This window comes from Setaria italica, chromosome III (genome assembly GCF_000263155.2).
Source record: "Setaria italica strain Yugu1 chromosome III, Setaria_italica_v2.0, whole genome shotgun sequence".
Taxonomy (NCBI): domain Eukaryota; kingdom Viridiplantae; phylum Streptophyta; class Magnoliopsida; order Poales; family Poaceae; genus Setaria; species Setaria italica.
The window spans coordinates 10,114,600-10,131,039 of record NC_028452.1 but is presented as its reverse complement, the minus strand read 5'-3'; the positions used below and the strand labels follow the sequence as shown (position 1 = coordinate 10,131,039).

The 16,440-nt window shown below is 45.4% G+C and overlaps 1 protein-coding gene across 1 annotated transcript; it reads right to left on the bottom strand.

Moving 5' to 3' along the window:
* Positions 1-5,367: 5,367 nt before the first annotated feature.
* LOC101765638 (protein RAE1) lies at positions 5,368-12,307 on the bottom strand. The gene is made up of 12 exons (XM_004961139.3): positions 12,114-12,307; positions 11,793-11,865; positions 11,614-11,700; positions 11,454-11,519; positions 11,170-11,363; positions 10,378-10,519; positions 10,186-10,266; positions 9,109-9,237; positions 8,406-8,483; positions 6,917-6,988; positions 5,794-5,874; positions 5,368-5,719 (listed from the first exon to the last, which is right to left on the bottom strand). The coding sequence occupies exons 2-12, from the start codon at positions 11,844-11,846 to the stop codon at positions 5,672-5,674; spliced, it is 1,032 nt and encodes a 343-aa protein (XP_004961196.1). The 5' UTR covers positions 11,847-11,865; positions 12,114-12,307; the 3' UTR covers positions 5,368-5,671.
* Between the last annotated feature and the right edge of the window lie 4,133 nt (positions 12,308-16,440).

Here is a 16,440-nt window from a genome sequence, read left to right as displayed (position 1 = left end):
TGCATCCATAAACGGCTCCCATGTGCCTAACCCTTTCGTACGCTTTTGCACCTGAACCTATTTAGCAGCATTTTTGTCCATATGCATAGTGTCTAAAGTGATCCACCTTGATTCAGGCACATTGAAAATTCTGAAATAGTCCTCACACTTGTCTCTCCAAATTTTTGGATTCTTCCTAGTGAACAACGGAAATTGCATTTTAGGTACAGCCCCCTAAATTCATGCACCCTATCCCCAGACTCCCGATGTGGACCAAACGTCGAACGGTTAGAGGGTGGCTCACCATGTCGATGGGGATGTGGTACCGGCTGGCGTCGACGAGGTGGAGTAGTCGAAGTCGAAGATCCACCAGAAGCTCCTCCTAGATCCTCCTCCGCCATACGCTCCAGATGTAGTTGAGCCACGCTCTACCCGTGTCCTCAACTTGCTTCGCCATGATGTCCTGATCCCGCATCACTTGATCAATTGCCTTGTTGTTGAGATCCAGATTAGCTTGCATCTGCTGTTGGGCGAGCTTGACTTCGTCCACGCGCCGGAAGAGCGGATCAAGGCTCTCCAGCACACGGTCCCAGCACTCGTCGCCCTGGTGTGCCGCCACCGCTATCGCCTCCAGGACGAATTAGGTTTGCACGGAGGGTTTCAGTGGCGCCATGGTTGATCGCCCGCAAGCCGAAACAGTGTAGCGTAGGAATTACAGCCGATCGATCGCCGTCGCCGGTTCTACATGGCAAATGGCGAGATCTGCACCGACCTACCCTGTTTTCGGTTCGAGGCTATCGGCTTTCCGGATCGCACACAACGCGGGCCGAGGATACACCGTCTCTGATACCAACTATCGTACCCGTGGCCACCAACGATCGCCGACGATGTGAGAGGACCGATCGGATCGAGAGAGGAAGTTGGGAACCGAGAGAGGAAGGATTTCTCTTCACATTTCTGTTTTAGTTGTTTGATAAGAGTTGGGGTCTGTTCGCTTGAGATTTTTAGGCGACTGCAGTTGTTTGCTGTACAACCCATTCGTTCGGCTGCAGCCCAAACAGAAACAGCCTAGCAGCCTAGCCGAACAGCTGCAGGCTTATCTCCGTTCTTCGGTTCCCATCTGAACTCCCATCTTCGGTTCCCCAGTCGCCTCCCACCGAACTCGAGAGAAGGTAGGGTTTCGAGGCCGGTTGCCGCCCGTCGCCTCCCACCCCCGTGAAGGTCGCCGGTGCTAGGAGGGCTCCAAATCGAGTTCTCGGCACCTCCTTGATCCGTTCCCTCACCAGTGACGGGATCTCGCCGGAGCTGGCGTCGACGCACTGCCACATCTCCGCCCACCAGTGACTCTGCAGATCAAGGCAGACCGCCAACGTGAGTATCCTCCAATCTCCAATCCTTTCCATTCTCGGTCTGCACGTTTGTATGCTACTAGATTTCGTGCATCTAAACACATAAGCTGGGGTAGATTTCGTGTACCTTGATGTTTACAAGTTCAGCTACCCCAACATATAACAGGGACTCCCTCGCTGCCAACACTGGCCCACACACATACTCACGCGCGACGCACACGCTACAGCTAGCATCAGCTACTCCTTTGACTTGTCGTTGGCGCCTTCCTCGTTGCCCGTCTCCTGCCCTGCTTCAGCGTCCTGCAGTCCGGGCGCCACACGCAGGCGCCTTGTTCGCGGCCGCTGCCGCCGCCGTTTGCCATATGGTACCGGCACATTGAAGCGGCAGGACATGCCTCATACGCCTGGACGGTTGTAGAAAAGGGATAAGGCTTGGCATGTTTACATGAAAGTCCCTCCAGTTAATGTAAAATGTACTGCTACAAAAACTATTATGTAGGTATAGAAAAATCTCCAGAAAGACAGGGATTTCATAGTATTTCCGTTACTTAGATCCTGCAACATACTAGGTATTTGTATCATATCAATTATAATAGAGCGCTCATAGCTATTTCGGAGTAGAGTACAGTAAGTTATGGAATAATATAATTTATATAAATATATAGTAATTTGAGTGTTTTATTTGAATCTAATATTTTTCTCCCGTTGCAACGCATGAACATGTTTGTTAGTGAAGTTTATAAAAAAAATAGATCAACATAGCTCCTAGGTGATTTTTCATTAAGAAGAAATAGACATCCAAATATTTTGAGCTAGAGGGGGCTCGAAACTGAGTTTTTAGCATGATTTTTTATAACAAGTTTATAAAAAGGGATTGTTGGTATCTACCAATACCAAAGAAGTATGAAAAATATATTTTATAATGGATCTAACCATATTCATTTGATATCATATGATATTGTTGTGTCTTTAGTTTGGCCTAACAAGACAGCAAGGTGCTTGTAATCGAAAAGAGGCGTTGTCTCTTGTTTGCAATCAACCTCTCCTCTGACAGCACCGCACATTCCAGAGAGGATCGATCTCACACTCTCTTGCTTATGTTTTGTTTTCCCCTTTTTCTCTATCTCTTGAATAGGATCGATCAAACGTATAGAACATTGACCGAGTGGCTAAAAATGTGGGAAATTGAGATTATACAAGACAAGAGGCTTACAAAAGGTCACCCTTGAGGGTGGTAGTAAGTTTTTCTATCCTTCCAAACAGCCTGTTGTTTCCTGTAATCATCCTCATCTTCATTTCCTTGATTCCTCCGTGGTGTTTCGAACACGGTGAGACTGATGAAAAGGAATAAGAGGAAGCAGAGGAGTGGCAAGACGACAGTGGCAGCAGCTGTTGCAGATCCGCATGAGTTGTTGCTACCTGGTTTGGGACATACTAAGGTGGTGTTCTTTCCTCTGCGCTAAGCTAGGGATTAGGGAAGGTGGAAGCCGACCACAAGGCTTTACTGTTGACACCGTCGATTACTGTTTCGGATTGGTTATCCCTATCTTGGCTCCATAACCCGGCGTCAACGTGATGTTCGTCTTTTCCGGAATGGCACTGCTAGCGCCCGGACTTTCAATGGAATTTTCCCATCGGACGCTCGTTGCAACGTCAAAATAAAATATCTACAACATCGAAAATTTATAGTTGCAACATTAAAAAATATGTGAAAAAATGACTACGTCGTTCGACTTTGGGATAGAAAATTCCTGTCGCAACATAAACGCTATGTTTTATGCAACATTCATTGTGAAACATGCAAAAATAATAGTACTTAACTATTGTAACATATGTCAAGCCATCTGATTTTTTTTAAGATTCCAGATGTCAGTTTTGTAGCATTACCGTTTCCAAAATATCTAGTATGTTCATTGTGCTCGTTGACGTCCGACAAAAAGAATGCTGTTTCAGGTTCCTATGGTACGCTGGTGCCTCGTAGCATCTTCTTCGATTAGCTTTCCATAAATCGGTGGCTACAATTACAAGCAGGCCGAAATCTACTACTGCCAGACACGATAAGAACATAAATTTGTCTACGAGGCCCAGAACAAGAGAAGCGGCCTTGTTCGGATGGAAATACATTATTTCTTCTGCATCGACATTTGCATCCTCTGGCACGTAAACTAAGATTAAGAGGCTCCATAAATGCCAGCAACATCCTTTGTAGTCTGACCCTAAATAGACTTGAGATCTGCGGTTAAATGTACCAGTATAACACTAGGTCTTATATACATAATGTTAGTGTATATTAGGCAACTTCAGGTATGGTTAGTTTAGGATTGATTGTGATCCTAGGATAACCTTCCTTATCTCTAGGAGAGGCTACTTGCCCTCCAAGCCATGTACTCCTACATAATCAGCCCAAGAGACTCAAGCAACATATCCCACGCATTATACACAATTTTACATGGTATCACGAGTCTAGGTTACAAACCCTAGACCTCCGGCTTCCACTTGCCCTCGCGCCGCCCCCGGGGAGATCAATCTTCACCGGGGGCAGCGCCCTCGTAGGATGCACGGCCGATCTCTCTGATCCGCCGTGCCGATCATGGTCAAGCAGCAAGCAGATCGCCCCTCCACTCCTCCAGGTTGTGGTGGCCCCCGGCGGCGGTGGGCGCCCCTCCAGGCCGCGCCCACGCGACGGCCCCTGGCGGCGGCGGGCGGGCGGCCCTCCACTCCTCCAGGCCGTGGCGGCCCCCGGCGGCGGCCTGTGCGTCTCCCGGCCGCGGCAACCCCCGACGGCGGCGGGCACCCCTCCAGGCCGCGCCCCCGTGGCGGCCCCCGGCGACGACGACGGGCGGCCCTCCACTTCTCCAGACCGTAGCGGCACCCGGCGGCGGCGGGTGCCCCTCTAGTCGCATCCTGGCGCTGCCCCCTCCCCCAACGCTCCGTCAGCATCCCCGACCGGCGCATCCAGCGGCCCCGACCTCTCTCCACCGCTCTGTCGCTACCTCCGACCGACGCATCTGACCGCACCGACCAGCGCGGTCGAAGACGCCGGTCCGACCGGTCCTCCACTGGCCTCCGCCAGTCAGAACAGTTCTCTGTGGGCCTCTTCCTGCTGCTTTTCTTTTTCCCGATCAAAGATCAGGTTGTGTCGCGTTGTTGTCCCGTCGTCACTTCATCGTCGACACTCCCGAAGACGAGGTTGTCGTTGCGCCCTTCAGGCTCCTGCGGCAACGCTCGTGATCAAAGATCAGGTTGTGTCGCCCTGTCGTCCCGTCGTCACTTCATCATCGACACTCCCGAAGACGAGGTTGTCGTTGCGCCCTTCAGGCTACTGCGGCAACGCTCGTGATCAAGCCATCCTCGTCGGCGACGCCGCCTTTTCAGGCGGTGGCGCCACCCATGCTACTAGTCCTCGTCACACTGGCTCTCGGTCTGAGTCCGCAGCTATTGCCGCACGCTCGTGGACACCGCCGCGAATGCTGCTGAAGGAAGATGCAATTGCGCTCTTTAGCTGCACCATCTACCATCACACTCGACTCATTGTCCTGCTGACCCTGTTGACAGGAAGCTGCTGCTTTTGTGTATTCGGACGCCTTCACTGATGCTTCAAACCCACGCCCCCAGCCACAACATCTGCGGCGCATTGACGATTGCGACTGCAGAGGAATGTCATCTTTTCAACTTATTCTCCAGTCTCATCGTCCGCACGCTCCCGTTGTGACTGCAGGGAGATGTAGTATATTAGGCAATCTGCGGCGTATTGACGATTGCGACTGCAGAGGGATGTTATCTTTTCAACTTATTCTCCAGTCTCATCGTCTGCGCCTGCGCGCTCCCGTTATGACTGCGGGGAGATGTAGTATCTTAGGCAACTCCAGATATGGTTAGTTTAGGATTGATTCTAATTCTGGGATAACCTTCCTTATCTCTAGGAGATGCTACTTGCCTCCAAGCCATGTACTCATGTATAATCAGCCCAAGAGGCTCAAGCTACATATCACACACATTATACATAATCTTTCACATAAACCTGCCAGTAAGCATAGGGTTTCTTTTTAACCATGATAGGGTTACCTTGCAAAAGATACTGACAATTCCATCGATATAGATTATAGAAACATATGCACGATAATTTACATCACTGAAAACCACCTCGATACACAATTCCTCGAAGGCTAGACACTGCAAACACCAGGTATTACTACCATGTCGAGACTTGCAACAGAAACCCTATCATCAGTGCCTACAGGTACGATGAAATTTACATCAACCAGACTTCCAGGACTATAGGAGGCAGCATAACAAAACTGGTGACTGGCCTAAAGACACAGATCCCGCAAGTTGGAACGAAATCACTTCCGGCCTGTCGCGATCCGCGGCTTTCCTTTGACCTCAGATTCCTATTTGAAAAAAGGGATGTTCAATGCCAAAATAAATAAACCTTGCAGGGATGAATGCTGTAAGCAGAACTTACCTGTGGACTGTGGAGGTAGATGGATGTCTTTGCAGCTGCAGGGTTGTGGTTTTCGGCCCCACGGCTCCAATCATAGCAGACCTATTTTGTAATAGTGATGGTTACTCCATTGAAGATGTAAAGCAGATAATGGAAATACGTTGGTGAATGCTAGCATTGGTAGCCATCGAAAAATGTTGCTGCATTACCTTCTACGAAATACTAGAACAGAATTATTAATACATACTAGCATCCCAGTTTGTCTATCGATAACTTTTTACCCTATTAGATTTTGGAGTATTTATCTTGATTACAGTAGCATCATTAGTCCTACATAAAAAAATATGGTAGAAGGGCTAACAGCACTTCATTGCATTGATTCAAGTACGATAAGAAAAAAAATTCTCACAACACCAAACCAGTGCAGAAGTAAAATCCAAAAATTCAATTCGATCACACAACTTAGTTTTGTAACTTTATACTCCCTCCGTCCCAAGTTACTGTTCGTTTTGGCTTTTCTAGGTACATAACTTTTGATATGCATCTAGATATATAATATGTCTAGATACATAGCAAAAGTTATGTATCTAGAAAAGCCAAAACGAATAGTAATTTGGGATGGAGGGAGTACATGATATGATATTAACTTTCTAACAATAGTGTCAAAATTAGCATTATACTAGATTGTAAGCTACAGGGCATAAATATATGCGTTTTAACGGTCTCTAGCATCTTTTGGAATCATGATGATTCTACACATCTACTGCAATAAGGGTCTCTTACCAAATCAACCGCTACATGATCTGTAATTGGACACAAAATTTGTGTAACTCTTCCTACCTTCCTCGTTTTATGTTTCAGCCATGTTAACCCCACTAGGAACACGAACTGAAACTATGACCAGAGAACACATTTTAAAAAGCAATTAAACTGGAACATTTATTCAGCCTAACCCTAAACATGAACTTCGGACTGAAAGGCCATGAATTGATTTGTGCGTATTTAATACATGTATCAGGTTGTCTAAATCAAAGGCAGATATTTTAAAGCTCAAAACTCATCAAAAACATGGTGTGAAATGTGGTGGAAAAAACCTTAGTTCTTACAGATAGACACTCGATCATCATTTGCATAGTAGACTTACCGCATAAGCAAATATGGAACCATCGCTGTTGAAGGTGCTGCAAGGAATGGGAAGTGGGCATCTACTAAAAGCCTGTACAAAAATGGTATTTTTATGAAATGAATGAATGTCCTCTAGAAAATAAGGAAATGAAATGTATGAGAAACTGTCAAACTGAGCATAAAAAAAACAACCGATTCCTAGGCACCAACAAAAAGGCAAAACACTCACATGATAATGGATTCATGCCATTAGGTGAAAATGTAACTTGCTTTCATTAAGATTAAAAAAAGTACTAATAGATCTACTAAGAACAGGAAAAAAAATAGGATGTCATTACAAGATTGGACAAGTGGGTAGGGCGAACCCTATATAACTCTACTAATAAATGTTCTTGCTCAAGATTTCATTGTTCTTGCTCATGACCTGACCACAGTTTCATTTTCCCGCTCTACAATAAACAAATACAACGACAACAACATAGCCTTAAAAAGTCCCAAGCAAGTTGGGGTAGGCTAGAGTTGAAACCCAATAAGAGCCACAAATCAGGGTTCAGGCACATGAATAGCTGTTTTCCAAGCACTCCTATCCAGGGCTAAATCTTTGGGTATATTCCATCCCTTCGCTCTACAATAAACAAATATGGTAGGACATTAAAGGGTACGAATCAAAGTTGCCAGAAACTCAGGGTCAACGAGCAGTGCCCTGGGATGTGGGTTCTGGGTGGCTTAAAATGTGGGTCAAAGAAGGGCACTGTCCTTTGAGATGCTAGTTCAGGAAACTGGACAAATCTGAGTTGAGGAATCCAGGTTAATGGATCAACTGCAAATATTTATTGTTAAAGATTAAAAAATATGTTCATGTAATCAAAGTATATCGGAAAAAAAAGAGAGAAAACCAATGAAGAAAGGGGGAAAGACAAAGAAGTAAGCCTGGCCCACTCTGCACCAATCTGTTTCTTTCCCCTTCCCTCTGCTCTCTCCCAATCCCTTGACAACTCACTTGTTACTCTTGACCACAACAATGCCCATACCTCAATCCAAGAACTTTCACTCTCACCACTATCCCTCAATCTCCATCCCGTCACCTCTCCCCCATCCTCCTTTCTACCCCAACAGGTCACAACCATGGTGCATTCGGCAAACAGCAGCAGCAGCATCGATGGCCACAAGGAGAAGCAACAAATAGCAGCTGAGGTCAGTTTCTTCTCCCCATGTTTTCCCTCATAACCACCTCCCTCTGTCATCCCTAAGCCCATTGATTCATGAAATCATGAGCCATCGTGTGGTGGCATTAAAGCTGCTTACCAAGATCACATAACCTTGATCAAGGATGTCGGATCTAAGGTCATGGATCACAGGGGCGGCCCACTACCCGTTACTAAGGTACACACACTTCACAGAAACAAGCCGCAAACCATCATGAGATCAAGAACAATCAAGATAATAGAAATCAACTGCTATCCAACAAAACTGAAAATCAACAGAAAGAGCCATGGAAATTGTTGTACCTTCAGCCTCTGCTTGCTGTCCTTATCCCAGAAGTTGAAAGCACCATCAGATCCAGCAGTTGCAAATGTGTGATGGACCTGCAGCAAGTTGTATAACAGATATGAATCCCTAAATTTAACATCAGCAACTACAATGTCTAAGCTTTGAACCAACTGCTATTCCCAAATTTGGAAATTCTCATAAGAAAGTGGGTGCTGCTTGTTTCATTGAAATGCCTACAAGCACAACCAACTCAATTGGTATACTATATCATTAATCAGCCATACCAATCCAATGGTCAAATAGCAAAAAAAGAACATAGCCAAACAATCAACACTGTTCTTAGATGTATATTCAACTGGTATGATAAAAACTGCTCAACTAAAGTAAAAATCTGTTGAAATGTTTTTGGCAGTCCGCATAAATCTGTATGGACAGTGAATACTTTGCATCATTCATATGCCTATGATTGCAGTGTATGGTTGTAGATAACTTAAACTGCAGCATAACATTGATTTTTAGGCTTTAGCTCAAGACATTTTGTGGAAGGCAAGAATTTGAGCTTATGCTATTCAACAAATCAACTGAGAATGGAGACAAGGTACTAAAACCCAGCATGTCTATTGCATCTGTACGCTTTGTAACAACATATGTTAAGCAATATAAAAAAAGAACCATAAGCCCCACATATAATTAACAAATGAGTAAGGAGACCAATCTTACAGGATGGAAGTTCAGTGAATTGACAGAGAATATATCATTTCCTTCCCTGTGACATTTGAAAGTGAAATTCTTGCTTTGTTGTGAATCATCGATATGATGAACACCAACTCTTCCTTCTATCGAACCAACCTTTAAATGCAAACAGTGGGTCAGTCACATGGAAATCTAATGTTCTTAAAGTCATATGGAAAGTATTTAAAGAAATAAAAACAGTATGTCTTGACAAGTACCAACCATTTTATCCAAGATAGTAACACCCAATGTAAAATAAATCAAGCACAAAAAAAGGAAAGAATCGAAAGTCAGCACAAAAAGGAAAAATAATTTTATATCCAAATTGACTCTAACAGAAACAATCTAAGACACCTTCTAGTGACCAATATTGCGTCAAAAATAGCCGGTTTCCAGGTATGGTCAAGAGTACGAAATATACACTTTCATGAACTATCTCCAATTAGAATAAAGCAAATCTATCATGTAACTGTGTGCATCATGAACATGTACATTTAAGGGTGGTTTAGATATGTTTTAGTTCATAGTTTGGTTTTTTATAGAAGTCCAGTTCGGTTGTGATCTGGTTCTAGGGATGAGTAAGAGCACAAACTAGGCAGCGTGGATGGTAGGTAAGTTTAGGTACAGTTTGCTGCCAGTGACAGACTAGGAGACTAAATCCAGGCCCTCTAGTGAGTCATCCCAGCAATTCAAAACACAACAGCAGCAGTAATATTGATATATAATTTATACTTCAAGTAGTTAGAAAGTCCACATGCAGATTTCTGAGATATGCAGCACTCATTAGGCCAGGAAAGTGAAACTGATATGGGGTCAAAATCGCAACCCCACCCATACCAAGCGCTGATTTGAGTAAGGTATAGGTTCTGCAGAAAAATTTTGAGTGAAGAAACTCAAGGACTAGATGAAGACAAATCAAATGAGTATATATTTGTCTTCGTTTAATAGAAATTGTGATGCACAAATGATAAATAAATGATTTGCTGGTGAAGAACGGTAAAAATAGGCATATTCAGTTCAAACAGAGGAGTGAGAGTAAAGGACATGCAAATAATTAAGCATTACCAGAAATCCTTGTTGATCAGGGAATGCAGCAAGGCACCGTGTCTGGTATTTTAGTGGTGACTGAATACGCTTGAACTCCGTCTAATGATCCAAACATAGCACAATAAGTCAGTTGAATAACACAAATCATCAATGCCCAACTGAAATTAAAGGAATCAACATGTGCATAACTAGTAATGACAAGACAATCACCTGAGGATTCTGCAAGTTGAAGACTACAAGGTTACGATCAGCAGTTCCCACAATCATAAGGGGGTAATTCACTGTAAGAGCATAGCAACGCTCTGGAAGTTGCTGGATATGCACAGGATTTGCTTGTCTCGTGTCCCAGTACCTATAATGAGCGTATTGATCAGCATTGAAGGTAGATAAGAATAAATCAGTCATCATAATTAGAGGGTATAATGTCTAGGGATCAGAATTAATAGACTCCACAATAACAGGATGAAGACTGAATTTCACAATGTTTCCTAAAACAAATCTGAAACACATGATGAAACCTACGACCACGAATGCTAAAAAATCTGAAATAATATTATAACAGCAATCACATCATGTAAACTTCATATTAGCACTAGCTACGAAGTCAATGATTACTTATATATAGCCTCTAACATGGAGCATAAATGCATAATCCATTGCAGCTGCAAACATAACATATGATAGGATCACAGGAAATAAGCATATGATGGTAGTTAAACCTTGAGGTTTATAGAGGGTATTGAGATTAGAATGCAAAGATAAACAGGAGGGGATGCATACATCATTTGCGGTAGTTGACATAAGGAATGGCGGTAGTATCTTCTCAATTGTGCAAAACTAGTGTTCACAAACTTAGGCAACATAATATTCCTTTTAAAGAACATGTTATAATGATAACCAGCCATTGCTAACAACATAAGAGAATATGAATCAGCGATATGGATTAAACTTCCAAGTGAAAAAAAGATAAAGTTAAGAGAGCAACACAGTGGACTTGTGCACCTTAGAGTCTTATCCCAGCTTCCAGAGACAAGAAGATTCATCTGAGGAATCCATGCGATCTCCTTGACGGGCGCATCATGCATCGCAACTGTCTGAGGCTGACCACCTGACAGCAGAGGCCACATTTTGACCTGCTTGTCACAACCTCCAGAGAAGACAGTAGTTCCATCATCCTTCCAAGCGGAGCAGAGGACCTGAAATAGGAAATAAATCAATTGGCACACAAGATACTAACTACTTGGAAGTCAAATACTACCAGATCAAGGAAAACACTGAGACTGTACCGGCTGATCATGCGATATGGACGCCTTCGGCTGACTGTTCCCGCCAACAATCTCCCAGCACCTCACCTGCACAAAACACAAAGCCAGCCAATCCAAGTAAGATACATTATGCATCACATTAACAAACAACAACTGCGAATTACAGCATAAGCAAAGCTACCTGGTTATCCCAGGAGGTTGCCACCAGCAGGTTGCTCTTGGGGCTGAAGCTGAGGCTCGAGACTGAGTCACCCGGGTTGGGCAGGATCTGCATTTCACAAGCAAACGTTAATGATTCCAGATTCTACAGTAGAAACGTACCCTTCGTAGTACCACATCGAAATTCATAGAGCAGCACACCTCGAATGACTTGTTCGGATTAGGGTTCGCGGCGAGGCCGGTTAGACTAGCCATCTCTCTCTACGCCTTGTTCCTGCAAGCACTAAAGTGCATCACAACCACAAAAAACACAAATCGGCAGCAAACTAGGCGGATCGGAGCACCCACGCGGCCCAGGAGCCAGGAGGAAACGAAAATCCAGTCTCGGATTCGAGACCTCGCCACAAGGTCGAAACCCCCGCGGACCGTACAAGCGGCCCGCCCTTCCAAACCAAGCAAGCAAGCTAAGCTAGGGTGGAGCAAGCTAAGCTAGGGTGGGGCTGGCCGGCTGGGCGTTCTTACCGAGTCGACAAGGCAGAGCCGCGTGCTCGGCGTGGAGGTACGGAGTGGAGGGAGGATCCGTCGGCAACGCGGAGGGGCGTCTCGGTCGATTGGTCGCCTCGCCGGTTGCCGCGCCGCCGAGGAAGGGGAATGGGGAGGTTCTCGAGGTTTCCTGGACTGGATGGGACAAAGTTCTGCGTGAGATGTGAGATGTGAGATGCACGCGGGAAGGCGGAGGTGGCGTCATCGCCTCCGTCCAAAACCAACGCGAGCTTCCCGTGCGGAGGGCGGAGTACGTGTTCCTTGCAGGAAAGCGGAGAGTGTGAATCCGTATGCTATCGCAGGAGGCGGTGTCCGCGGTTAGTGTTAGCGTTTATTTTAAGCCGGACTTGCGTCGTAGGCACGCAGCACGCTGCCACGCTTTGTTGTTTGTTCAAGCCTAGAAATTTTTTCCCCGAATCACACAGTCTGTACTTAGATTCTCACATATACGAACGCACAATCGCCCCTATGACCACAGGTCTACTACTTTGTATACATACTCTCTTTCTAAATTCACACCCACTTCAAATGGAGAGTGTATGGGTAAAAAATTATATACCCATTAGAAATGGTCAGGGTAGGATATAAGAAGGGTACAATTAGTCAATTAGATATGTTTATACATGTAGCATAAAGTTAATTATCCATTGGATATGGGTGGGATTGGGGAGGGTAAGGAGTGGATAATAATTATTTAGATTTAGTGGATAATAATTATTTGGATTTAGGTGTGAACAAGAGTGGGTTTACCCGTACCCTCTCCAATGGCAGGCCTATACGAACACGCGCGCGCAACCCTACCCCTATGAGCACCTCCGAAAAACGAGCTGGTAAATTCTCAAGATTGACAAAGTCACCATCGACACCTCCCTGTCGACGGGTACGTCGCCTACCAAAAAGAATAGCGCCGGTTAATAGAATAGCGTTGGTTAATTCTAAAATAAATGCAGAAAATATATGAGTAGTCTAAAAAAAAGCCTAGAACTTTATACCGAAAAGGTGAAGATTTTTAAAATAGATAAAATGTATCTTTTTCATTTCAGAAAAGGAGAAAGATGATCTTCAACCTTCATATAACTTCCTACCGTTGAACTGCTATTAAACCGACTCCGCTATGCTATCATGCCATAAGTTTGCAACTTGATTACATAGTCACATAATCCACGATGCCATGCAATGGCGGTTGCACAAAAGCTCTATGATGCTATCAAAAAAAGGAGAGGAACATCACGTGTCAAATTAATTGAACGTGCTCTAGGCAAGGCCCCTCCATCGTACATTTTTTTTAAAAATGAAAAGTGTGTGGTCATACAATTTTCTTTCCCTTTCCGTGCTTTCCTTACTTGTCCCACACTCCAAACAATTTTTTTCAAAAATATTCTTAAAAGGTACTTTAAATATTCTCGTACTGATCTTTTTCCAAATAAAATTTCTAGATCATTTTAAAACTTTTTAAAGAAGAGTTTTAAATACGTTTTGGACTTGTGTTCTAAAAACTTGTCTAATTTTTTTTTAAAAAAATATAAAAATACCAGCCTAGTCATTCTCGCTAAGTGCATATATCACGATTCGTTGACCACCGACATATGAAGCACATTCTCTGTCACGTTACATCCAGAGAGAGCTGAGTGCCTCGCCACCGCCGTCGCTCCAAATGTTGCAGTCGCCGTCACCTGCGCCTGCCCAGAACGGACACTACGATGGTTGCCTGGTTCCCACGGGCGCGCCGCCTAGAGCGAGCTAAGCGCGCGCAGCCGCTGGCAGTAGTCGGGAAGCGGCCAGGAGCCCCCGCGCCGCCAGCGGCAGCGTCAGGATCTTGTTCATGTTCTGCAGCGTCTGCTGCCAGAGATGATCCGCCTGTGCCGACAACGCAGAGGTTCAGAACTCAGAACAAGGACGACCCAGATTTGCTTGCTTGCAAGTTGCAACTAGCTAGGCAGCGGCCGGCTAGTCACCTGCAGCTGGTCCACGAAGCTGACGAGGTCGTCGAGCTCGCCGACCGCACTGGCCATCTGCCGCGCCGCGTACCCGCCGCCGGCACCGGCGGTACCATCGTCCGGCGCGTCGACGGTCAAGAGGGCGTCGACGAGCGTCTGCTGCAGCTTGCCCGTGCCCTGCGATAGCGTGTTCTCCAGCAGTCCAGCTGCCTCGCCGTGATCTGCAGGCTGCAGCGCATGCACCGCCGACGCCTGCCACTCTGCCAGCGGGTCCAGCTGCAGCGCCAGGACCTTGAGGGGTGTGATTGGTTGGTCGGATGTACCCGGAACCGGGCTCCCGGCGTGCAACACAGGCCTGATTGGTTTCCTCGGCCTTCCGCTGGGCCTGGTTCGCCGGATGCAAAAACACCCTGGGAGCCTAGCTCCCGTGGTGCGGCCGATTCGACCTTCTCCCCAGAGCCAGGCTCCGCAGGTGCAGCGGCGCGTGCAAGGCGAGCGCGCGGCGGGCGAAAAAGCTTCGGCGCGTGCACGCGGGAAGCTTTGGCGCCTTCGCTAGGGTTACCGGGCGATTTCGCGCCATTCCGCGGGCATAAATGTCGACCCCGACCCTTCCCCTTCCCCTTCCCTCTCGCGCAGATTTGTTCCTCCATCGGCGGCTCGCAGGTTAGGGTTCCAGCCTTGTCCCCTGTCGTTGTTGTTTCGGATCTCCGGAGGCCTGATCTACCACCCCCATGTCTTTGTTTTGGTTCGCAGGTTCGAGTTGTTGACAGATCTGTTGGGTCAGGCAAGTTTGTTTGCATCCTTTGTTCGGATTTCGTCAAAACCGTAACCCTAGGGTTCGATGATCCCACTGACCGGTCCTTTTCTTATGTGACACACGCAGTCCCCCACTGGATCTGAGTTCTTCGGTTGTTCCTAGGTACGATTCTTGAGTTGAAGGACCCGATCTGATTTCTTTATGGTTCGTATGTACTTTTTTGAAGTTTCCACACCCGATCTAAAATAAGAAGTTCTGTTTTGAGTGATTATTATTTTTATTTGGTTGCTAGGTTTCCCGATCTGACCCCTCCTCCTCCGGACGCCGCTGATCTGTTCGTGGTTCGTTTGCAGAGCTGAGTTCCCCGTCCTCTGACACGCTGTTCTCCCTATTGCTGTTGTTGCGGTAAAATATCCTAGCCCTTGCCCCTCTGTGCATGCGCATGGTATCCTAAAACCATGCTGTCGATGGTTAATAGGTGGTTGAAATGATTGGTACCAGTGTTGTTTGATATATGAGCATACTCTGAGCACACTTGTTCATGATGTTGATGCGTGTATATGGATAGGAGCATGTTTTCCATGTGAATGATATATTTTTAGATTGGTCTGAGCATTGTTGTTCATGTCAATGATGACTACTATGTTGATCTTATTATTGTTGTCCATGTCACTGATATTTTACAATAGTCATCTGAGGCATGTTCTCTGCTGTCAGTGATGTTTTCATATATTGACCTGAGCCTTGTTGTCCTTGTCAATGATGTGTTTAGATACTGATCTCAGCCTTGTTGTCCATGCCTGTGATGTTTATACATTTAGATCTGAGCTTCTGTTGTCCATGCCAGTGATGTTTATACATTTATGTGAGCTTCTGTTGCCCATGCCAGTGATGTGTTTATATGTAGTTCTGAGGATCTGTTGCCCATATCAGTGACCCTTGTTTTTGCATGTTATTCATATAGATGGGTCTTGAAGACAAGAGACGCATGCTTATTATTCATGCAGCTGCTCTAGTGGCTGCCATGTATGCATTCTTCCTGAATAGGCTTAGGCTGGCTAAATCCTCACGTCCGCAGATTAGTTATGCCCCAATGAGTGCTATGGACGAGGAAAGGCAAAAAAATTTGGACAGAATATATAACTGTAATGATGTAGAGTGTGTAAACATGCTTTGCATGAGAAGAGCCCCTTTCTTTAGGCTATGTAATTTGCTTAGGGGCAGGGACTTGCTTAGAGATACCATACATAGCAGTGTAGAAGAGCAAGTTGCTATATTTCTCCATGTTGTTGGGCATAACCAAAGGTTTAGAGTTATCCATCAAACTTGGAGGAGATCGGTAGAGACAGTAAGTAGACATTTCAAAGAGGTGTTGTATGCAATTGGTGAACTTAGGCATGAGATCATTAAGGCTCCATCAACTGAGACACCTCTTAAGATTACAAACAGCTCAAGATGGTACCCATATTTCAAGGTAACGCATTAGTATCCTTATGACAGACATAATGCATAATTGAGTAAAATTTTTGTAGATGATTGTGTTGTTGGGTTTATGTAGGATTGTGTTGGGGCTATAGATGGCACTCACATATATGCTAGAGTCCCAGCTAAT